General features: G+C 36.6%; 1 protein-coding gene across 2 annotated transcripts in view; it reads left to right on the top strand.

Moving 5' to 3' along the window:
- AP3B1 (adaptor related protein complex 3 subunit beta 1) overlaps positions 1-25,591 on the top strand; it is a 262,282-nt gene that overhangs the window by 220,605 nt on the left and 16,086 nt on the right. For both annotated transcript variants that reach the window (XM_053664477.1, XM_053664478.1), the window contains 3 exons: positions 1,209-1,440; positions 8,287-8,371; positions 23,192-23,289. In XM_053664477.1, the coding sequence (XP_053520452.1) occupies positions 1,209-1,440; positions 8,287-8,371; positions 23,192-23,289 (415 nt within the window). The remainder of the gene's footprint in view (positions 1-1,208; positions 1,441-8,286; positions 8,372-23,191; positions 23,290-25,591) is intronic.

The raw sequence follows: 25,591 nt of genomic DNA, 5'->3' as shown, positions 1-25,591 counted from the left end.
TGTCTGTTTTTATTCTAGTACCATGCTGTTTTGATTAGTATGGTTTGATATTAGATAGCATAATTCCTCCAACTTCATTCTTTTTTCTCAAGATTGCTGGTGCTATTGGGAGACTTTTGTAATTCCATATAAATTTTTGAAATATTTGCTCTATCTAGCTCTGTGAAATACATCATGGGTACCTTGATAAGAATTGTGTTGAATATATAGACTCAGCTAACAAGCAAAATAGAGACAGACTCACCGATAGAGAGCAGGCTGACAGCTCTTTGTGGGGGGGATAGTGGGTGGAAAGATCGAGGAAAAAGGACTCATGGACATGGACAACACTGATGATTGCAGAGGGGTGGGGGTATGAGGAGGATAAATGGTAACGGAATACAGTTAAAAGATTTGATTGTAAAAATAAAAGAAGATCTAGCAAAAGGAAAAGAATCATTAAGGAAAGGCTAACATTAAATCCTGTGCAGGCCGTGGTTAAATACTTAGAGGAAAGTGCTTGAATATGGAGTCAATAAACCTATACCCGTTTCATATGAATTAAAAAAAAATGGAACCATGAAAGCTTTAGAAGAAAATGTAAGTAAAGAAGTTACCTGAGCTCAGAGTAGGGAAAATCCTTTTTAATCATGAAAGCAAAGGAAGAAACCACTTTAAAGTAGATCATAGTCTTCAGTTTAGAGGGAAAGAAATTCAAGGTGAAAAAAGTTAAAGGAATCACAATTGAAAATGAAGGTATAAGATGTTCATCAGTGGCAGATAAGACTGTCGTTAAAGTTAAAAACCCTGAGAAAATCAACTGACAAATTATTAAAACTAGTAAGAAAATTACCAAGATGCCCAAATATAGTATACCTAGAAAAAAATGAACAAAAAAGTTTATAAGCTCTAAAAAATTGAATATATTTGAATATATAATTGAGTATATTTCTATATAAATGTATATGTTTTACTAGACATATATTTTCAAAATGTTTTAATATATGCCTACAGAGTACAGAAAAATTAATACTGCTTTGAAGGTATTTACATTTTAATATAATTTCTGACTTAATATTTATGTGTGTGATGTCCTGCTAATGTTTGTTATTGTGATTTGTGTAATACTTTAGGGAAAGCAAAAGTTAATGTCATAAACTTTTACATATTTTTAAGAGAATTGTGAATTATATTTACTAATTCATCTTCTTCTTTTACATGTGCAACAGGTCAGTACTCCCGTGTGCGTTCCAGTGAAGACCCACGAGCTGCTTCACCGGATGAGCGGAAAAGGCCTTGCTGCCCACTACCTCTTTTCAAGACAGCCTTGCATTTTTGGCAGTAAGATGGTCTCTGTGCAAATAACACTGAATAATACGACAGATCGAAAGATCGAAAATATCCACATAGGAGAAAAAAAACTTCCTATTGGCATGGAAATGCACGTTTTTAATCCAATAGGTAAATATTCTCGTTTGAAACTTTAACTGTATTTGATCATTAAATTTGTAAAAAGTAAGGTAGATTTACATTTTTACATTCACATGTAAACTTTACATTTTTACTTTTACATTTTACTTTTAAAAAGTAAAGTAGAATACATATTATTTTATTGACTATTAACATAGTTTATGTTTGTTTTCCCTTTTTAAATTGAATTTATTATACACAATAGCTTTTGCCCTTAGGAATCAAATTCCAGCAAGGGTAATACCAATAATCATGAAAGGATGGGGCTGAGGAATCAAAATTGCCTCCCGTTGCACCTGTCTGCATCCCCACTCCCACTACCTCACTGCCTCAGTTCCATTCCTGCATGATTTTAGTTTGTCTTTTTGCATATAGTACCTGCCATTTCTCCCCTTCCCTGTTTCCTTTCATATTCCGTAAATTGAAAAGTGGAGGGAGTGACAAATGAAAGGATATGTACTATTCTGTCTTCCTATGCACACGTACCAGGAAGTTCCTTTTTCCGGAATAAAACACAAGATGCGGCAGCACTGGGTCTTTAGTCCCACATGCAGCACAGCCAGCGGGTGCTGACAGGCTGCCCTCAGGTGCGGCATGTGCTTTCCAGGTACCTCAGTGCCCGTTACACGATACCTTCTCACCAACGTCACCCCCTTCCATTATTGAAGTATTGTACCAAAACTGTGCCTTAAAAAATTGTGTAATAACTGTGTGTCTTCTTTTGAGTTTAAAACAGGGTGATAATTAGAATGTGTGTCTCTATTTCTGTTTTATGGAAGTGGAGACAACCCTAAAGTTTTGTTGGGAGAAGCTTCAGGCAAAATCTGTTAAAAGTAATATAAAAGCCCTGGCTGGTGTAGCTCAGTGGATTGAGCACAGGTCTGCGAACCAGAGGATCGATGTTCAATTCCCAGCCAGGGCACATGCCGGGGTTGCAAGCCAGTTCCCTGCAGGCCAGTTCCCAGCAGGGGATGCACTAGAGGCAACCATACATTAACGTTTCTCTCCCTCTCTCCTTCCCATCCCCTCTAAAAATAAATAAATAAATAAATAAATAAATAAATAAATAAATAAATAAATAAATAATTTTTTACAGGTAATATAAAGCCCTGGCTGGTGGCTCATTTGCTTGGAGCATCATCCTGTAACTGAGAGGTCATGGCTTTGATTCCCAGTCAGTGCACGTACATCGGTGGCAGGTTGTGTTCCTGGGCGAGTGTGTACGGCCCCTGGTCCAGGCGCATATGGGAGACAACCAATCAATGTCTCTCTCACATCGATGTTTCTCTTGCTTCCTTTCTTTCTCTCTTCCTTCGTCTCTCTTTCAAAGCAATGAAAAAAATATCTTTGGTGGAGGATTCTGTCTCTGAATCCCTGAAATATAATCAGAAAGTTCCAAATAGTTCCTTTTTATAATACTTAAGTTGAGCATAGGATTTTTGACCACGACTGGTGCCTTCTTTATTCATTATTTCACATAGCTATTCTATTTTTCTTCACTTGGCCTCTTTGACATTGTTGAGTCCTGTACAAATATAGTTTTCATGAGTCCTTCAATAAAGAAATTATTCTTCATGTTATATTTTTATGAATAGATTGAATATGATAGATTTTTTTTTAAAGACTTTTAAAAATTTATTTATCTTTAGAGGGGAAGGGAAGGAGAGAAATATCAATGTATGGTTGCCTCTCGTGCATCCCATACTGGGAACTGGCCTGCAACCCAGGCATGTGCCCTGACTGGGAATCGAACCACAATACTCTAGTTCGTAGTCCTGCGCTCAATCCACTGAGCTACACCAGCCAGGGCTGAATATGCTAGATTTTTATAAGTAAGCAAAGTAAAGTAGAGGTAAAATAAAGTGATTTCAGAACCCACTTATTACCCTTTATTTAAAAAATAATTTGGTAATTAAGACACTATTTAAAGAATATAGAGTATCCTGATATTTATTTACTTAGTAAAGTTAATATATAAATATATTAACATAATGATATATTTCAAATTATTTTGTGATTATAGCAATTTGTGTTCTTTGATTGCTTAGAAGTAATGTCTTTTTACCCAGTTAAAGAATTAAGAAGTGTCAAGCAGCTGATGTATGAATTGACTGAGGGTTGAAAATGTTATCCAAAGGTGAAACACAGTAGAACAGTTATTGACATTTCTTTAGTTGGCATAATGAGTTGACCTGAACTTTTGCTGGCCTGTGTAGAATAGAAGAAGTAAATAATGATAAATTTCTTAGTCTAACCCTAACACAGAAATAAAATATGAATTTATACCATTGTCTCAGTATTAGTAGTAAGCTCTTGCTTTTTAGGCAAAATTTTAGGACTATAATGTTTCATTAATTTCATTGCCATTTATTGAATATCCTCAAAATACAGAGTTCTTTCCCATGTAGTAGATATTTGGACATAATACCACCTAGTCTCTTTTATCAGTAAATTACAGTAGAGTTACAGAGTATGATGTGTCTTCATTATGCCTCTAAAAACATCTGAAAACTGCAACATAGAACAAATACTGTATTTTTATATTTTTTGAAATAAGGTAAGATCATTGTTTTATTTAATAAGCACATATGCATATGTGAATGAGTTCAGCAGATTTCTTACTGGTCACTGATCTTTTTGTCTATAATAGTTGAAGACTTCTTATTTTTTTTCTTTTTTTTTAAAATTTATTTATTTTTTTAAATTGATTATGCTGTTACAGTTGTTCTATTCCCCCCTTCATTCCCCTCCACCCTGCCCCCCCAACCCCACCATTACCCTCCTTTAGTTTATGTCCATGTGTCTCAAGTCCTTTAGGTTCTATATTTCCCATGCTATTCTTGCCCCCCCCCCATCTATTTTCTATCTACTGTCTATGCTACTTATTTTCTGTACCTTCTCCCCCCATCTCCTCCTCCCACTCCCCTGTTGCTAACCCTCCTTGAGATCTTCATTTCTATATTTCCACTCCTGATCTAGCTGTTCTTTAGTTTGCTTTCGTTTTAGGTGTGGTTGTTAATAACTGTGAGCTTGTTGTTCTTTCACTGTTCATGTTTCTGTAACTTCTTTTTCTTAGATAAGTCCCTTTAACATTTCATATAATAAGGGCTTGGTGATGATGAACTCCTTGAATTTGGTCTTATATGAGAAGCACCTTATCTGTCCTTCCATTCTAAATGAAAGTTTTGCTGGATAGAGCAATCTTGGTTGTAGGTCTTTAGATTTCATGACTTGGAATACCTCTTTCCAGCCCCTTCTTGCCTGTAAGGTCTCTTTTGAGAAATCTGCTGACAGTCTGATGGGGACTCCTTTGTAGGTGATTGTCCCCTTAGCTCTTGCTGCTTCTAGGATTCTCTCCTTCATTTTAATTTTGGCTAATGTAATTATGATATGCCTTGGTGTGTTTCTTCTTGAGTCCAACTTTTTGGTACTCTCTGGGCTTCTTGGATTTCTTGGAAGTCTATTTCCTTTGCCAGATTGGGGAAATTTTCTTTTATTATTTGTTCAAATAGTTTTTCCACTGGTGGTTGTGTCTTTCCCCCTTCTGGTACCCCTATAATTCGGATATTGGAGCATTTAAAGATGTCCTGGAGGTTCCTAAGACTCTCCTCATTTCTTTGAATTCTTGCTCCTTGACTCTTTTCTGTTTGGCCATTATTTGGTTTCTTCTGGTCCACTCCATTGATTTGAGTCCCAGTTTCCTTTTCATCTCTATGGGTTTCCTGTGGAATTCCATTCATTTCCCTTAATTTAGCCTTCATATGTTTCTCTAATTTGTGGCTATAATCAACCAGATCTGTGAGGAAGCTGATGACCAGTGTTTTAAACTGTGCGTCTGAGAGTTTTGCTACTTCTTCGTCGCTTAGATTTATCTCTGGGGCTTTGAGGTCTTCCTGCGACATTTTTGGTCTGTTCTGGCCCTTTAAATGTGAGAAACTGCGCCTTGGACTCCCAGGTCGCTGGGTTGTGACGCTCTATGTGGGGGCGTGGTCAGAGCGGGGAAATGGCGGCGCCCTCTATCGCCGCTGCGGCCAGTCCAACCGCCCACTCCCTCGCTCGCGCGCAATTAGGCAACCGCAGTCAACTCGCTGCACCGCCTCCCCACTGTCTCCTCAGCAGTCGCTCACCCGGTGGGTTGCTCGGTCGCTCACTAGGTCCAATCCTGGGTTTGGAACCCGCGTCTGGATCCGCGCGTCTGGATTCCGCGCCCGGGTCCGACCGAGCCCTCCTTTACAACTCCTCACCAGACGCCAGTTTCGCCCCTTACCAGTCGGGCTGAAGAATTTGTTGTTAGCGGACTTCCGAAAAGTTCAGTTTTCCGTGTTCTGGTTGTGTTTTCTGATGCTAATATTTAGTTGTCCCTAAACTTGGTTGTGTGAGGAGGCACGGCACATCCACCTAAACCTCCATCTTGGCGGAAGTCCTCAAGACTTCTTATTTTTTTTCCCTGCCTTTACTGTGAAACTGAATTCCTTGCAAGAATATTAGAAATAACATGACATTTTTGCCAAAGACACCAATGTATGAGATGTAAAACATATACATACACACACAGAAAGAAAGAGTAGCCTTAGGCTGTTCAGTAACTTTATGTTAACAGTTGACAAGTTTGAGTTTAGCTAAGATTTCACCACTTACTAACAACTGTCACATCAAGGTAGATGGCCCCCTGTGTGATTTCATTTTCATTATTAACAGTGTGGTGTACTGGAGCCAGTGTTTTTCAGCCATTTCTCTGTAACCCTCTCATGTATATGCAGTGATCCAGAGAAGTATCCAAATAAAGACACCTGATTGAGTAAACTTCCCCAATTAGTAGGCTTCAAATATTATAAAAGTTCATTATATGAATAATGTTATGCTGATTACTTTGTTCTTGAAGTATTCATATAATATAATAAAACATACCACTGATCATACGCTGCCCTTCAGGATTAGATGGCACTAAACTCACATGTAATTATCTCAACACCGAAGACGATACTAAACTATGTCAAAGAGCGCTGTGAACAGGGCACCTTGTGAACTGTCACTTCATCAAATGAAATACAAGAATGTGTGATGTAGAAAGAGAGGTCTAAATCATGAATGCCATCATGTGACGGAGGTGACAGTGTTTGCTACCAGTGTGGTGCTCACCTGCCACCTAGACCAGACCCTGTTGTATCAGGGCACAGATGATAGTGTTAAGGACTCACTGAAGAATAGCCTGGAACAATGCAACTGACAGAGCTGTGAACTAACTGATGGGGTGTAAATTTTGGAAAAATATAAGAAAAAAAACCATCATTGTAGTTATTCTACGATAACACATTTGCCAAAGATTTTGGCAGCAAGTCTTCTGGTACTTGCATAAATGTTAATTTTATAGACAAAAGAAATTCAAACTGGAAAATTCAACTTACATAACACTAAACAAACCAATAACATTTAAAAATCAGCTTCAAACAAGTACCCTCTTATAATGTGAGAAACTGCGCCTTGGAGGTCGGGTTGGCTCTATGTGGGGTTTGGACTTAGTTGAAGCATAAACATACTTCTTAATATATATAATAAGCTGATTGAATTATTCTTCTTAATATATATAATAAGCTGATTGAATTATTCTTTTGTCCCATCTATACCATCCTCTCTGTCATGGTTAACAGTTCATGGAAATCATACTCATAAACAAGCTCTAGGATAGTTACAGCCTACTGGATTCGCATGTGTCTGCTAAGATATAACTACATATATCTAATAAGATACACAGAATAGATAAAGGTAAATATAAAGCTATTGTACAGCATGACAGCACTTACACTGAAGACTTAGTATGGATATCAGAAGTGGGTGGTATCTATTTAAATATAATATGTATAAATGTTTATACTAAGAAGTATATATGTAAGATCTCCCATTCTTCATCTGACATACAGTCAAATTTTGGAATCCCAAACAGAATAAAAACTTGTCATCGTCTTAAGTTTTTATCATTGTGAACTGAAAAACACCAGTGTTGCATGTACATTATATAGTTATTTCCTATACTGGGTTAGCTGATAGATAAAGCTTTTCAAAGGACACATGGACAAAGCCAAAGGGGGGTAGGACCGAAGGTGGGAGGTGGGGGTGGCTGGGGTGGGGGGTGTAAAATGGAGACAGCTGTACTTAAACAACAATTTAAAAAATTAAAAAATAAAAATTACAAATCTATAAAATGTCATTTTATTTGTTTTTTTTTTCCAAGACAATCTTTTCCTAGATTTTCTTTCAGTAATTTTTTGAATAGTACAATTGGGCTTACCATTTGATTTTTATAATGCCAGTTGTCTTGGTTAATTTCTGAGTATAACAAATTAATTTCTTCCAATTTTGCTTTATATTTACATCTTTAAATTTTTGTGTTTTGATTTTATCCAGTGGAAATTTGGAACATTGTTTAAAATTTTACTTTTTGTACCTAGATAAATATTTCATAGTTTTAAATACATATCTCTTAAAAGTACGCATAGCTCATCACAACTATTCCACACAGCGTGGAATCTCCTCTCCTTCTGGGCCCGTAGAGACAGGATTGTAAAACATGACGTTCTCAGGAAGAGGTGCGTTTCTGAAACAAAATGGTATAATGTGTTCATTGAAGTGTGTGCAGAATTAAGTTGTGAAGGAAAGTCTTCAGTAGTGAAGTTACTTTACAATTTGCTCTAATATTCTTATTTTGAAAGTGTTCTTATAAGCCATCATTAAACTTGACTATTATAACCACACTAGAAGCCCTACATAAGTTTTCAGTGTTTAGTTTGCCTCTTTTTCACATCCTTTGTGTTTTCTTGTCTAAATTTTCTAATTTCCTAGAATCTCTTGAGCCTGAGGGATCCATTACTGTTTCAGTGGGTATTGACTTTTGTGATTCAACTCAGACTGCCAGTTTCCAGCTGTGGTAAGTTCAGTTGTTTTTCTGTGTTTTATATCACCTCTTAAGGATAGCAAACCAACACTGAGCTCTCAACAGCTTTTTTGCTTTGAGAGACAAAGCATTTAAACAAATGTACCTTTGTTGGTAGAGGTTGGACCACCATGGAAAGGCTGCATAAATTTTGTACAGGGTATGTATGTTTAGTATTCATTATATAACTACCCAGAAGTCTGCCATATGTGATGGGGATTCGTAGTTTGTTGCCCAAAGTAAGAAACTACTCGTGTGTGTGTGTGTGTGTGTGTGTGTGTGTGTGTGTGTGTGTGTGGTTTTTGTTTTTTTGTGTTTTTTTACTTCTTACTGCGGTTTTAGAAAATTCAGGAGAAAATTGATGAGGAATATTAAGGAGAAATAAAAAAACTTTAATATTACTGACTAGCCCAGAGAAGATACCTTTTTAAACATTTTATAGTTATATTGAGCCTCATAAGTGGAAAGTTATTGATTGTGTCAGTACTTAAAACCCATCCATTTTTCCCTTTTTACTTAAACTTATTTTACAAACTGATTTTGATAAAATTCAAAAGAACATTTATTTAGTTGGTAAAGGTTTCATAGGTGAGTATTATTCAAAGGAGCTTTTTCTGGGATTGGGTTTTGTCATTATTCATTGTTTTTATATAATTTTATACATTTCTAGTGAAATCCAGAAACTATTAGCAATTAATACAGTGTTTATATTCATGCATATATAAGAATTATCTTTGAATCCTTTTCTTTTATATTTTTCTGGTTTAGGTTTATCTTTTTATTCTAAGAGAATGGAGACATTTTATTTATCTAAGCTTACTAGCTTAAAGCAGAATTTGTTATGGTAAAAACCTCCAAGTTTAGGAGATAGACATTTTAAAATAAGTTTGTAGTTAAATATAGTCAACCTTTCTTCTTCATATGCCTTTTCATTTTATGAGTAATTCAAGCCTAATATTGTGCCATTTATTGCCGAGAACCTACAAAGATGAATCTAAGCAATGTAGCATAACACATTGATTTTATGCAGATCATCACCTTTATGTTTTGGGAGGTCTGCTGTATTAGTGATATATAAAAACTGATTACTTTTCCCAACATTGCCTAGTAATTGTTTATTATTTTTCTATTAGACAACACAGATCAATATTACTGAGCACAAGACTATGAGTTGCATCACTCTGAATAGATGTGCTTCCAACACCAGTGGTGAATTCATTTCCATCATTCCAACAATGTCAGCCCAATGACAAAGGTCATGTACCACGTTAGGACAAAATTTAGAACTAAAAGAATTTTTTTCTCATTAAGTTACCTAAGGAACATTTTATATTTCTGTATTTAAAGGGGATTATTTTTTTTAAAAACTATGTTTTCGTTGCGTAGATTCCCTCTGTATTCATTGGATGAGGTTTACATTTTGTCTTTCACAATTAATTAAGTCCTTTTAAAGATAAATGTGTAGGTGATACTTGATTTTTATCTCACATTGGGGAATGTACATGAACACTGTTTTTCTCTTAAGCTAATTTTAAGAAAATGATGAATATTTTTCAAAGAAAATAGCCTTTGTTATTTTAAGTATGTATATTAATATGTTTTGCTATTGTGGAGGTATACATTAATTATTTTAGATTTCATTAGGCACTTTAAGCACACTGGATCAAAACAAATTTTGCACGTGTATCCCAAAAAGAACACTTTGTCTTGCATCAAATGTAATTGATCCTGAAGCAGTGTAATCACAATTACTCACTTTCTTAATTGGCCTGCCCAAAATCAGAAAATGGAAACCGATCCACAGTGTTTAAATCAATAGCTTCATAGTAGTGCTCGTGGGGTGGGGAGATAGTGGTAATGGGTAGATCAATTGGCCTTAGATGCCAATCACGGACTGTGCCTTTTGCATAGTAAATAGCTTTTTTTGCTTAGTGATGTGTGCTGTATTAGTCTTGGTACAATAAAAAAAAAATGGGGGTGAAAAAAATGGGAGTGGAGCAAGAATAGCTGATACTGAATTTTTTCCTTGAAATACATTATACAGATCAATACATAAAATTATGGGTAATAAGAGTATATTTGATAAGAAGCCTTCAGAAATGGTGAGAACATGGACTATAAGTCCTTCAGGTATACTTCTGTTTATTAAAAGAAAAGGAACAAGAGCAAAATAGCTCCCAGATTAATTATAAATCATTATAGTTATACAAGATAGATAGATACAACTATTATATAGTTCGATGAATACTTGATGTATTAGTGCCTTTTTTTGCTATGTATTTTAAATGGTCATCAGATTAACTCCTTGCTTAAATGTATCAAAAATAAATTTTGAAAATTTATTTTCAAAATATATTTGAAATGTGTATAATATACAGAAATGTATCTCTAAAAATAGATGCATTGCATAAACAGATCTTATCCTTGTAATCAGCAGATGTTAATGTATTAACTAGTATGAAAATAATATGGCTTGATTCAAGTTAAAGGGCTGAAGTTTAGCAGCCACCCTTCTTTTTGCCCAGGATCCATTAAAAAGACAGAAAATAATTTTTTAAGAGAACAAGGAAGGAAGGACAGAAGGATGGAAGGAAGAAAGGAACCATTAGCTAACCAGAAATTGTGAAAAATTATTGGCTGTTACAAAGCAGATGAGAGCAGATAAACAATAACAGAAAATAACAACCATAAAGCAAACAGTCATGGGAGGAAATTACTTCAATGCCCGAACAGATCTGGCAGAATATCAAGCACAAAGTGAACAAGGGAAAGTTAGGGTACGGCAGTCACTGGGGAATTAAAGAACTGCTTTCACCCTGAAGTTCTCCAATCTAACCCCAGCAGCAGGCAATATACACATTTAACTGTGAACCTAAGAATTACACTGTAAAGAAAGAGAATTGCTTGCCAAGAAAAACTTTTGGTGGGGACGTGGGAGTTTAAGAGAACAGCAGGATTCAAGTTTGTGGCAAGGAGACAGGGGTGGTAAGTGATGGGATGAAACCCAGTCCTATCTAATAGCGTAATATTCTCAAGCCCTCTACCAGTAGGGTTACGTCAGTTGGTGGAGAGATAAGGCCATTGCCTGCCTGCTCTCCAACTTCAAGTCCATGTAGCCCGTCACCTCACCCACTTAGGAAAACTGCAGTCAGCCCACCAGGAGAGAGAACACCCACAGCAGTAGTACTCACCCACATGCACCAGGCATTTGCAGTGTGCTAGGTACTGTTCTAAACACTTGCATTGTATGTGGTAATTTATTTAATTCTTTATGAAACAATCCTGTGAAATAATCATTATTTCTTTTTTAGAGGTGAGTAAACCGAGGCATAGGAAGATTAAGAAATGTGTCTAAAATTTCACAGTTAATGGGTAGCAAACTTGCTGTGTGTGTTAAGTCTAGTCCTTTATTATAAATATAAATGGACAACTTAGAATGACCAGACTTTTGAGCAAAAGCATAAATCATGAAGGGAAGGCTCAAGGTGGCTGCAAAGACTCACTGACCATGAGAGGAACAGACAGTTTGAGAACAAGAAGAGATAAAAATTGTAACTAACATCTGCTTCAAGAAAACACTACATCTGTAAAGCAAGAACATGTTGCTTGCTTTGAAAAAGGAACAATAAAAATTTTTTTAAGTATTTTTGGAGATTTAAAAATGTAATGCCAAAAGAAATTCATTGGATGCACAATAGAGTGGACACAGCAACTGAATACTGATCTATTGTTGTGAGGAAAGAGGGACTCAGTGAAATCAGCCGGAATAGAGAATAAAAATACAGCGTGGAGAATATGGAAGAAAGGTTAAAAGAATCAATTTATTTAGTAAGAGATCTAGAAGAAATGAAGAGACAATGGAAGGAAGAAATAATTAAAGAAATAAATTATAGAAGTAAGTTTCCCAAGCAAAAGTAAGGCACAAGCCTTCAGCTTAAAAGGACATATCAAAGGCCAAACAGGACGCATGTGAGTGACTACCAAAAAGATGACATCCTGCCCTGACTGGTGTGGCTCAGTTCATTGGGCGCCACAACACACGGCAAAGGGTGCCACGAGGCACAGGGTCGTTGGTTCGGTTCCCAGTCAGGGCACATGCCTGGGTTGCATGTTCAGTCCCCAGTTGGGGCACATGCAGGAGGCAACAGATCAATGTTTCTCCCTCTAATAGATGTTTCTCCCCTCTTTTTCTCCCTCCCTTCACTTCTTTCTAAAAATAAATAAATAAAATCTTAAAAAAAAACTCGATGCTCATCAGTGAGCTAAAATTGTTTAAAAAAATAAGGTGGTGTCTGAATGAAATGTTTAATAAGGAGAAAACCACTCTAGTATCTTCCAGAATGGAGAAAAAAAAGCAGCTTACCTCAAAATGCACAAGAATGTAAGTGAACAAGAAAGGTCAAAAGACATGACCTTTCAATTTTTGAGGAGACCAAGTCAACATTTTTCACACAAAGGGTCCATCAGTTTACCACCCACAGACCCTTTCTTAAAAGGATTACTCAAAGTATACTGTAATAGACTTTTTTTTCAATCTGAGACCAAGAAAAACATAAAACTTAATAAAAAGTAGTGGACAAAGAACTCTGCCTGTAAAATCTATCAACGTGTAAAAGTAATTCTTCATACTTAATAAAAAAATTAATTTGCCTAATAAACTGAAACCAAAATTCCAACATGGAAAAGTTGGAGATGATCTTTTCGTGCTTGGCAAGAGGATTGACTGAGGGTAAAAAAAGTTTAGGGTTTAAAATGTTAAAGCTAACCACTAAAATAATGCATATGTGATGTATTATAACCTCCAAACAACTAGAGACAAGAAGAAGAGGAGTGATTAAAACTTGATCAGGTTAAGCGAGGCTGGTGTGGCCAGTGGATTGAGTGCCGGCCTGCAGTCCCAAAGGTCGTCGTCTGTTCGATTCCCAGTCGGAGCGCATGCCTGGGTCGAGGGCCAGGTCCCCAGTTGGGGAAGGGTGTGAGAGGCAACCAATTCATGTATCTCTCACATATAAATGTTTCTCTTCCTCTCTTTCTCCCTCCCTTCCTCTCTCTAAAAATAAATAAGTAAAATCTTTGAAAAAAAAAAAGTTAATCAGCTTAAAACAAAAGGAGAAGAAAACATGGTAAATAGAAAACAAAGTAAGTTGGCTGGAAGGGGCACACCTGCTGCACCTGGTAGTTACCATGATCCATGGCAGGAGTTTAAATTCCACTTGTATAAACATGTAACAAACAAAACTCAGCATATGCTATTTTTAAGAACCACACCTAAACAAGAATGATACAAAAATTGAGAATGAAAGATAAAATGTATGTATGTGGGTGTATATTTACTATCAGATAGATGATAAAAAGGAAACAGGGCAATAGTAACACTAGAAAAAATTTTAAGGCAGTTAGATTTTTTTAAAATTTTCTATTCATTCCAATTCTCCACAAAAATAAGACAATTACAGCCTTTTCAATAACAGAGCTTTGTAATATATAAAGCAGAAACTATTAAATGGTAGGCAAGATTGACAAAGTGATGATCATAGTGTATTTTAATACACACATCAGAAATTGACAAATCAAAGAGGAAGATATATATATGTAGATAACATACAAGTAGATGTAAACACAAATATACAAAATTCAGCTATTCGGTTATTAAGCTTTGTCTAAGATAGTATGTTTTCAAAGAATTCCTTGTTTTCTCAGTACAGAAAATACTCAATTTTAAAAAGACACAAATGTACAAAAAAAGTAAGAGAGAAAAGCTATGGGCTAACGTGATTAAAGAAAAAAGATATGGCCCCGACTGGTGTAGCTCAGTCCTAGTGGATTGAGCGCGGGCCTGCGAACCAAAGGATTGCGGTTCGATTCCCAGTCAGGGTACATGCCTGGGTTGCAGGCCAGGTCCCGGCAGGGGACTCACAAGAGGCAACCGCACATTGATGTTTCTCTCCTTCCCTTCCTCTCTAAAGATAAATAAATAAAATCTTTTAAAAAGAAAAAAGTTGCCTAAGAAAGATTAGAAAAGAGAAAGGTGATAAAACAAATCTAAATTGCAAAATAATATTGTGTGCAATTCTGTACCATTAAATTGATGAATGATTTCCCAGAAAACTATGAATTATTAATTTAAAAGGTTAAATTATACCAGAACTTCAAAAAAGAATAACCTCTCTACTATTTAAGCTTTTCTAGAACAAAGGAAAAGAAGGAAAGCATTCATGTCAGTCTGCAAGGCATCACCCCGATTTTAAAGCCCAGACTGGTAGCACATGAATTTGCAGACCACTGGGGGTCGTAAACGCAAAAGACTTTTGGGCCATACAAATTACCTGTCACTGCATAAAGTATCAAAAACATTCCCTTTTAAGTCAGAAAAGCAAAATGAGGTTTTGCTTTTCTCAACACTGTTTTTTCACATTATAATAGAAATTCTAGCCAATATGAAAGACAAGTAAAAACAGGTATAAATCCTAGAAAGAAAGATAAAAATATCATTTTTTAAATTCTATTTATTGATTTTAGAGAGAGAGGAATGGCGGGTAGAGAGAGAGAGAGAGACAAACATTCGTTGTTGTTGCATGTAACCATCCATTTATTGCTTATTTCTTGTATATACCCTGCCTGGGGATTGAACCCTCAACCTTGACATGTCAGGAAAATGCTCTAACTAACTGAGCTGTCTGGCCTATTTGATATAATTTTCAACACAGAAATCTTAGAATCAACTGAAAATCCATTTTTTAAGCTAATAAGTTTAGAAATGTGTGCAAGCCATTATATGAAAATCATTAATACTGGCTGGTGTAGCTCAGTGGATTGAGTGTGGGCCTATGAACCAAAGGGTTGCTGCTCCCATCCCCAGTCAGGGCACATGCCTGGGTTGCAGGCCAGGTCCTCAGTAGGGGGCACGTGAGAGGCAACCACATATTGATGTTCCTCTCTCTCACTTTCTCCCCCCCTTTCCCCCCTTCTAAATATAAATAAATAAAATCTTTTTTAAAAAGAAAATAATTAACTTTTCTATATAGTAGGAATAACCAACTTTAAACCATTATAAATAAAATTATTTATAGGAACAACAAAAGGAATAAATTTATAAGAAATATATAATATCTGTGTGGGAATTAAAACTTTCCTGAAAGCCATTAAAAGAAGATATAAATAAGATAATAAATATACTGTGTCCCTATACAGGAGTCAGTATTTTCGCTCAAATTATCCTTCACATTTTATGTGATTATAGGTCACATTTCAATAGGCCCTTTCACAGAACTTGGCAAACTTCTAAAATTCAACTGGAAAAGAAAATGTCCAAGAAAAATCAAAACCAAAATTCAATAAAAAGAACCTTCCCCTATAATAATTTAAAGATACTCTTTAATACCACATGTATATTTTTATTCAACATGATTGACTATTAGCACAGGAATCAGTGAAACAAAACAGAAATTTTTAAAACTTTGTGTATCATAAAAGTAACATTTCAAAGCACTGTGGAAAGAACAGCCCACTCAGTAAATGGTATGATGTCCATTGTCTGGGAAAAACAAAGGTAGCTTCCTTCCACACATAACTCTAAAATAAATTCCAGGTGGGTTCATTATTTACTCATAAAAACTATAAAAGTGTTCATAATATAGACAAATATTTCCATACTCTTGGGGGCAGAAGTCTTAGGCAAGACACAGTAGCCCCCCTCCCAAAGAAATATATAGAGAAAAATTATTGACAGGTTTAACTATTAAAAAATTTTAAACTTCTCTATAAAGAAGAAAAAATAAATAACCCTAACAGGTGAGAGATGGGGAGAAGATATTGCAGCATATTTAGCAGACAAAAGTTGAATAACCAGACCATGCAAAGAATTTTCAAAATTAATTAAAAAAGAATAGAAAACTGGAGAAAGGCTAAGAGTAGGCAGTTTACAAGAAAATGCAAATGGCCAATAATCATAAGATGCTCAGCTTCACTAATCGTGAGGGAAATAAAAATTATAACATTTTACCTGTCAGATTGGCAAAACGTTTAAATAATTTTAATATCTGGTGTTAATAAGGAAGGTAGGAAAAAGCATGTATTCTCGTATATTGTTTGTGAGACTGTAAATGGCAGCTTTTTAAGGGCAGTTTGCAGCATCTATCAAAGTGTTAAATATTCATACTCTTTACCTTAGCAGTTTCATTTTTTAAGGTATCAAGACCAGGGAAATATTGGTGCTTATACAGAACAAATAGATCTATCAAAGAATATTAAATAAGCTTTGTAATAGGGAAAATTGTAAATGAGAACCTATAGGCAAATGCTTAAATTATGATACATCTCTATCACATATGTCAGTTTTGAGTATCTACTATGCATTTAGCAGTATACTGGGTATGTTATTTCATTCAGTTATCAAAAACTATCCTGTAAAGTTAAGTGCCATTTTTCTCACTTTGTAGATGAGGAAACTTGCGTCCCACAATGTTTATACCTAAAAAATTGACCAGTTTGGATCCTAGGAGTGAGTGGAGTGAGATTATATGCAGTACAAGTATATGCATTACAGTTAAATGTATAACAGGTAGAATTTTGTCTTACTTTAACTATTATGCAATTTGATCCCATGTAACTATGCTATTTAGAACAACCTAATAATAGTACTTCATCGATCTGGTAAAATATTGTCTAATAAATTATTGTCTATCATTACTCATTTTGTATCATTTCCTGTTCATATCATGATACCTTTGTTGAGCCCTATGTTCAAACAAAGGGAATGAGAAGAAAAAGAGAGGTGAGCAAAGGCAAAGAAAAGCTGCAGGGAGAGAAGAGAATGACAAAAGGGAAGGGCGAAATAGTTGAAAAGGAAACACATAGAAAACAGAAGGACATCATAAAACACTGACAGAATGAAAGTAAAGTTTTTCCAAAATAAAGAGGAAGCTTTCCAGCTTGTTTTAGTCAAAGCCAAATCTTCCTTAGAAGATGAAACTCGCTTGTAAAGTATGTTATGTATTAGTTATATTAATTATATTTTGCATTCACTTGTGTGTAACAGAAGCCCAGCTGTAGTGGATTAACTAAATAGCGGTTTATTATTTTCCTAGTACAGGAACAGAAGTCAGGAGTTAAGCTGCTGGGGTAGCTTCACAATGTCTTCAAGGATATAAGGTCTTTCCAACTTTTGTTCCATGTCACCTTTTCATTAGCATAGGCCAGTCATCTTCATGGTCACAAGATGGCTGCTGTGCTTCCATCTGCAATTAAACAGAAGACACTAGGAAAGAGCATAGTAAAATGATTTCACCTAATGGTCCTCCGAACTTTTTTTAAAATATATTTTATTGATTATGCCATTACAGTTGTTCTATTTCTCCCCTTCATTCCCCTCCACCCTGCACACCCCCTCCCCCACCATTCCTTCCCCTTTAGTTTATGACCACATGTCTCAAGTTCTTTAGATTCTATATTTCCCCTACTATTCTTGCCCTCCTCCTATCTATTTTCTGTCTACCATCTATGCTACTTATTTTCTGTACCTTCTCCCCCCTTCTCCTCCTCCCATTCCCCTGTTGCTAACCCTCCATGTGATCTTCATTTCTATGGTTCTGCTCCTGATCTAGCTGTTTTCTTAGTTTGCTTTTGTTTTAGGCGTGGTTGTTAATAACTGAGTTTGCTGTCCTTTCACTGTTCATCTTTTTTATTTTCTTTTTCTTAGGTAAGTCCCTTTAACATTTCATAGAATAAGGGCTTGGTGATGATGAACTCCTTGAATTTGATCTTATCTGAGAAGCACTTTATCTGCCCTTGCATTCTAAATGAAAGCTTTGCTGGATAGAGCAATCTTGGTTGTAGATCTTTGGATTTCATGACTTGGAATACTTCTTTCCAGCCCCTTCTTGCCTGTGAGGTCTCTTTTGAGAAATCCGTTGACAGTCTGATGGGAAGTCCTTTGTAGGTGACTGTCCCCTTATCTCTTGCTGCATCTAGGATTCTCTCCTCCATTTTAATCTTGGCTAATGTAATGATGATGTGCCTTGGTGTGTTCCTTCTTGGGTCCAATTTCTTTGGGACTCTCTGAGCTTCCTGGATTTCCTGGAAGTCTATTTCCTTTGCTAGATTGGGGAAGTGCTCCTTTATTATTTGTTCAGATAAGTTCTTCACTCGTGGCTGTTCCTCTTTGCCTTCTGGTACCCCTATAATTCAGATGTTGGAACATTTAAAGATGTCCTGGAGGTTCCTAAGCCTCTCCTCATTTTTTTGAATTCTTGTTTCTTCATATTTTTCTGTTTGGTCATTTTTTTGCTCTTTCTGGTCCACTCTTTTGATTTGAGTCCCAGTTTCCTTTCCATTACTATTGGTTTCCTTCCTGTGCATTTCCCTTCATTTTAATTAGTTTAGCCTTCATATGTTCCTCTAATTTGTGACTAAAATCAACCAGTTCTGTGAGCATCCTGATCACCAGTGTTTTGAACTGTGCATCTGGAAGTTTGGTTATTTCTTGGTCACTTAGAGTTATGGGCTCTGGGGCTTTGAGTTCTTCTTGTGCCATAATGTTTTGCTCTGTTCGTGCCTGTGACATATGAGGAGAGGAACCTTAGATTTTCACCAGGGTGGGGCCACCCAGGTCGCTGGGTTGTGAGACTGTATGTGTGGGTGGGGTCAGAGAGGGATAATGGTGGTCCCCTCTGCTGCTTCCTGCTGCTGGGGCCTGTGCAGTCCATCTCACTGCTTGCTCCTTCACCTGTTTATCTGTGTGCAAATGTGTGACCACTGTCAGCCCTCAGTGGGTCTACCCGCTGCCTGTGCGCCTGTGTTGAGTGCCCAGGTCAGTCTGGTGGATCTTTCCTGCCCTACCCTGCTCTGCTGCTGGCTCTGCCCCTCTTACCAGTTTGTTGTTGTCAGACTTCTGTATAGTTCAATTTTCTGTGGTTTGGCTGCATTTTTGTTGCTAAAACTTTGTTGTTTTTAATCTTGGTTGTACAAGAAGGCACAGTGTTTCCACCTACGCCTCCATCTTGGTGGAAGTGTCCTGGTCCTCCAAACTTTTTAATTCTGTACGTCTATTAGTAAAATCTTTCTTCCATGCATTACCAGTATGTATAAATGTATTTTTCAATTATACATGTGTGTTTTGCTTACTGTGCTAACATTATATATGTGCTAAAATATATATAAAAATATGTTCAAAAGAAATGAGAAAAAAATAATAGGTTCTTTCTCAATGGACTTTCTATCTCAGTGCAGACCCTTGCACTTTCCACTTTGATGAACACTGACTTTTTTCAGTCTTTTGAAGGTGAAACTCTGTATTTAACATTAAATTAGTTCATTGTGTATATCTCACATATATATATAACCCAGTCTATGTACTCCTTCATCAGCCTTTGCACATTTCTCTTAATGCAACTTAGCCTCCCACTACATCAGGCGTGGGCTCATCCTTCAGGTGGCCTCCCTTCCACACTTTTGTTTTAACCACCTCTTCTCTACTGTTCTCAGAAGCATCCAGTCCATTCCAGGGCTGACCCGTTCACTTCATGCTCCTGCTCTTAATCCCGACCTCATTTACCTCCTCTTCAGACCTTGCTTTGTCAGTTATTCCTTTGTTTCTTCCTCTTCACTGGCTTTTCCCTCTCGCCCTTTAAACATGCTCAGGTGTCTTTAAACATTCTTTTGCCTCTGCCCCCTCATTGAAGCTTCTGCTGCTTTCTGCTGCCAATTTCCCATTCAGCTTACTGCATCCTGTATTCCTCCTCCCATCCACACTGCCTTGCTATGGTCAGCAGTTACTCTTGCTTCTTTTTATTCCTCTTTGCAATACCTGACCCACAGCTTTTCTCCCTGTCCACTTTCCCAGTCTCTTCTGCAACTTGCAGTTCTTCCATTTTTACGCAAATGCTGATCTTCCCAGGGTTTCTGCCTTGTCCTTTTTCTTGGTATATCCTCTTTCTGTGTGACCTTACCTACTTAAAAGGCTTCAGCTCTTCCCTGTACCACTCTGATTTGTACCAGACTCATATATACTGTCCTGACATGCTTTCTGATTCTTAATTTGCATTTCCATTTCCAATTATCTGCTAAATATCTCTTCCTGGGTAACTCAGTGGTACTCAAAATATAATATGGTTAAAGCAAAACACTTTGTTTAATCCCCCAAACTCTTCTTCTTCAGTAGTTGTCATCCTCCCAGTTGTTCACATTAGAAGTTACACAGTCTCTTCCCCCCATTCATCGCCAGATTTGTCCCTTTTAACTGTACAGTACCCCCATCCTCCCTTTGCTCAGTCCTACCCACCCAAGGGAAGCAGCCTTATACAGTGGAGTATGAATGTATATTCATCAGACCTTGGAGCAGAAGGGACCTGGGTTCAAATCCCAGTGCTGACACTAGCTGTATGATCTTGGGCATGTTGTTCAACTTAATCAATAAATTGGAGGAAACAGAAGCTTACTCTTAAAATCATTTTTAGGATTTACTAAATAAAGCACACATCCAGTGCTAAAACCCCCTGCCTAGACTACTGAATTAGATGCCTAACTGACCTACCTGCCTTGGGTTTCTCCTCTATTCCACCCTACCTATTGCCACCAGAGTTTCTAAAATACAAATGGAATCATTTATTTTCCAGTGTCAGAAGTTTCTGGTAGTTCCCTATTGCTTCAAGAAACATTGGAACACCCTTGTTTTAAATTATATGAGTAAAGTAGTCATAAACTTTGTCATACCAATGATAACGCTTCAGGGAATGAAAGGAGACATTAGCTGAACGGGTTTCCAGAACAACAGCTGTAAACTGGGGCTATCCTGGAAGAACCGGGACAAGTGCTAATGCCATGTGTGATATTCCCTGCAGTGTTCTCCCAGCCTCATCTCATGACGCGCCACACTGCTCACCAAAACACCAGTCTGAAGTGTCCAGGATGCCCCTCTCCTTTTAGAAACAGACCTGGCTTTGCCTCCTGCAGCGTGGACTGCAACATTTCCACATGTCTCTAATGGAGCACTTACCGTTCTATTACCAGCATGTCTCGCACTAGACTTGTGAACTTCAAGGGCCATTCTCACTTGTCTTTAACTCTGTGTGTAGAGTTGCACAGAGCAGGGGATCAAGTTTGTATTCAGTATCCCTGGTTGGTGTGACCCAGTGGGTGGAGAGCCAGACTGTGAACCAGTTCGATTCCTGGCCAGGGCACATGCCCGGGTTGTGGGCCAGGTCCCCAGTTGGGGATGTGTGAGAGGCAACTGATTGATGCTTCTCTCCCTCTCTTTCTCTCTTCCCCTCTCTCTAAAAAATAATTAAAATCTTTTTTAAAAAAAGTTTGTATCCAGTAAATGTTTATTGAATTAATAAATAAATAGGATTTATTGTTTAGCCTTCGGTATTTCACAAAACATTTTTTAAAAATCCAGTCTATACCATAAAAATACAAGGCAGCTTACAAAAATACAATATTTAATAACAAAATAAAATGGATATCCTTTCTTTATTCATATTACATTATTTGTCCCTGCCCTACGTTTCAATAAATTGTTTCTTAACCTGACATTTGGTATTTCTTATTCTCAGTCCCCATATCCCTGTTCGCCTGCCCACCGGCCGAGTTCTAACACAGAAGTAGGAGTCCTGTAGGACTTCCAGGAAAGCTTTTGCTTTCCCAATAAAAAGGAACACATTTACTTGGCTCAGTTTTTACTGCTCTTCTGTCGTCACCCTTCCGTCTTCAGTGGAATATAAAGCGTTGCCCAAAAGTACAGCAGCCATGTGGCATCTGTGAGGATGAACGTTAGTGAGTGAAAGCCAAAAAAACCTGGGTCCCTAACAGCATCTTTAAGCCACTGAACCAGCCTTTGGTTGGTGACTCTAGCAGTTGTTGAATACTGAACAAAAAGCTGCTATATCTCAAGAAACTGTTAGTTGCCTTCTCTGCTTATTTGCCGCCAAACACATTCCTAACTGATACACTCATCAACCTACCTTCCAACACGTGACTTAATTTTTTTAAAGCAGGTTTAGTCATTTCTGTTGAGAGTAGTGTTGATATTTAAATGAACACATGCACTCTGTTCTTTTCCTAGTTGATACAAGTACAAAGTTGCCTATATTTGGAAATAATAACTTTCACCACATGTTCCGCAATAATTTCAGCAACTAACACCACCAGAAAATACGGGGTTTTGTTCTAAGAAAACAAGTTTTTAGATGAGGTGTTACTTTATTAGCACATACCTGAACACAGTATGGTCACTCGTTTTTATTTATTAAAAACTAACCCTTTAGAAGAGAAATCTTAATCATTTAAGACTAAGATATTCCTCTGGTAATAGGGGATATTTGCCCTTGCTGATTATCTGTTTTTAAAAAACTATATTTCTCGCCCTGGCTGGTGTAGCTCAGTGGATTGAGCATGGGCCCGTGAACCAAAAGATCACGGTTCAATTCCCCATCAGGGAACATGCCTGGGTTGCAGGCCAGTTCCCAGCAGGAGCCAGTTCCCAGCAGGGGATGCACCAGAAGCAACCATACATTGATTTTTCTCTCCTCTCCTTCCCTTCCCTTCTAAAGACAAATATAAAATAAAATAATAATATAAAATAATAAAATAAAATAAACTATTTCTGGAAAAACTGATTTCCAATTGGGGTAAGAGATGTATTTCTCTATAAATAGCATTGAGAAAATTTTCTAGCCTTTTTAGATGTGATATTTAAGCCAAGATCTTAATACTGTTTTCTGTGATGGCATATGCTTTCATTACATCTGTTTAACTGCATGGTATTAAGAGCGTTTGTTCATTAAGCATTTAGTTAGCTTTCATGTGTTTCTTTCTTAGTACCAAGGATGATTGCTTCAATGTTAATATTCAGCCACCTGTTGGAGAACTGCTTTTACCTGTGACCATGTCAGAGAAAGACTTTAAGAAAGAGCAAGGTGAGAGATTACTATGGTTTACTAGAAACTGACATCCCAAATAATAAGTGTTGTTCTGGCCGGTCTCTAAAATAAATTACCATATACATATAGCTATTAACAGATGTCAGTGCACAATCTTCCTGTTTGGGGTAATGCTTTCCTTTTACAATATAAAGTAACCTTAAAAGTGATGTTTGTCTGCCTTCCTGGCATATCTGAAAATTGATTAATATACCTTTAAAGTAATAAATTGATTCATAATTAACTTTTTAATTCTGAAAGTTGTGATTTGTCAACTTAGTGGCATGTTCATGTGTTTTGTATTAGTGAAAATGTCATAAATTTGGGACTTACCAAAGTCCTACCACTATAAATGTTACATTTCTGTTTTTTCTTTTACTATGGAATTATTTTTCATGTCCTACTAACCTACTTTTCCTTGCACACATTAGAGTGACTTACCCTCCAAAGTGAAGTCCTAATTATAGCATTAAAACACTCATTTTCTTTTGACCTGATTCTCGATTAAAGAAATGCTGTGTTGTCAGATTGTATCCAAACTAAATAAACTGGTTTAAAATTTGCACCTAAAAAGAAAATATTTGTAGCAGAATGGAAGTATTAATATCTCGTGCTTGCCCCAGAGTCAAGCATAACCTCTTGTATGTATGAGTAAGGGAAAGTAACTTTTGAATTTATGTGTTTGATGAAGGATATTATCTATAAAACTGGAATATATTTAAATGATGTAGTCAGCAATTTTTTAAAGTTTATGGGAATCTAAGCCATCTTTTTCTCTGGAGGGGGTTATCAAACAAAGATGCCTTCGACTCGGGTTCATTGATTTGCATTTGTCAAGTTCCCAGAAAGTACTAGGCACACACAAATACCTGCATCTAAGGAAAAGGGCATGAAGATTTTTACACTATAAGTCTGTGTAATCCACAGTGTTTAAAAGACCTGTTGTAGAAGACTTTCACTGTAAATGGACAGTAACCTTTTATTCTTCTGCCTAATTTTTAAGTGATAAAAAAATGAATGACTGAATTCATGTTTGTATTTGCTTTTCTTGGAAGTCAATTATAGTCATCTTTGTAATTTTATTCTTCTATTGACAAATTGAATTGATTCTTACATTTGCTATTCTTGCCCTTTGCTGGCTAAAGCCTGCCTCTCTGCTTTACACCTGCTCAGCAAACCAAGGTGAGTGGCGCACAAGTGACTGAATAAGGCACTTTTATTGGGCACATTTATTGTTAAGGGGATATTGCCTTTTTTTTTTTTTTAGAAAAGTGCAGCTAAAGCATATCTAAAGCAGCAGATTATCTTATACGCTTTCTTTCCCTCAGCTTTGGTTTAGAATTTCTTTCAAGTTTTTTGTGCTCTGCTGTGACTGTGGGATTTTTCCCTGACTAGCCATACAGAACCGTAAATGCATAGAGAGGTGCGCTTGGAGAACAGCTGCGGTCCTCTGCGGAGTTGTTGCCAAAATTCCTTTTTCTTCTGCCATTTTACTTCTATGGTTGTTGATTATTTGTCTGAATAAATCTGGCAGCTGTTTGCTATGTTTAATAGAGCAGAAAGGCTACTCTGAATAAAGCTATTTGAAAATTTGCTTATATGAAGTATTTGTAAATCCTCGCAAGTCTCTTGGCATTTCTGTATCATTCTGTCTGTCTTCCTGAATTCATTCTTTGACATGGGACTTGATGCTGGCAAATTTACCACAGGTTTAAAGAGGATTTTCAATAGCATCTTTTTAGTTGTAGATTTCAGCTGATTTGGTAATAGAGGTCTCAATTCTCAACTTTACACATGTATTTGCTTGTTACACTAATCGTGGACGAGCTTAGCTTGTTTCACAAAAGATACCTAGAAATGGCTCACTAGCTGAAAATCCTAAGTCAGAATAAAAATCCGCCCTTAGTATTTATCACAGCGAACTTCTGGAAGGCAAAATGCCACCAAATGTAAGCACTGTCTGTGTGTGCCGTTACCTGCTAGTTTTAACCGATATTTCTACTTTAAATGAAGTGAATTTACTTTATACTTCATTTCACAGGGCATATATATATTCTAAGGCTAAAGAAATGCATTAAATGTGTTATTTTGGATTTAACTGAAAAAATAAAAAATGAGGAATATGTTCTAGTTTACACTGAAAATGTACATAATTAAAAAGTGTGTACAATAACAAATAAGAATGCTTGTAACAGATTGTATATATTAATAATTTTAATTAAAAAGTTTTGTTTCTAATATGCAGTCTAATCTGTCACTTTTTCTCAGTAGCTAGCATTTAGAGTTCATGGCCAAAGAC

This window comes from Artibeus jamaicensis, unplaced genomic scaffold, assembly GCF_021234435.1.
Source record: "Artibeus jamaicensis isolate MK-2021 breed Jamaican fruit bat unplaced genomic scaffold, CSHL_Jam_final contig_373, whole genome shotgun sequence".
NCBI lineage: Eukaryota > Metazoa > Chordata > Mammalia > Chiroptera > Phyllostomidae > Artibeus > Artibeus jamaicensis.
Note: the sequence above shows the minus strand (reverse complement) of the source record. Positions and strands in the feature narration are given on the sequence as shown.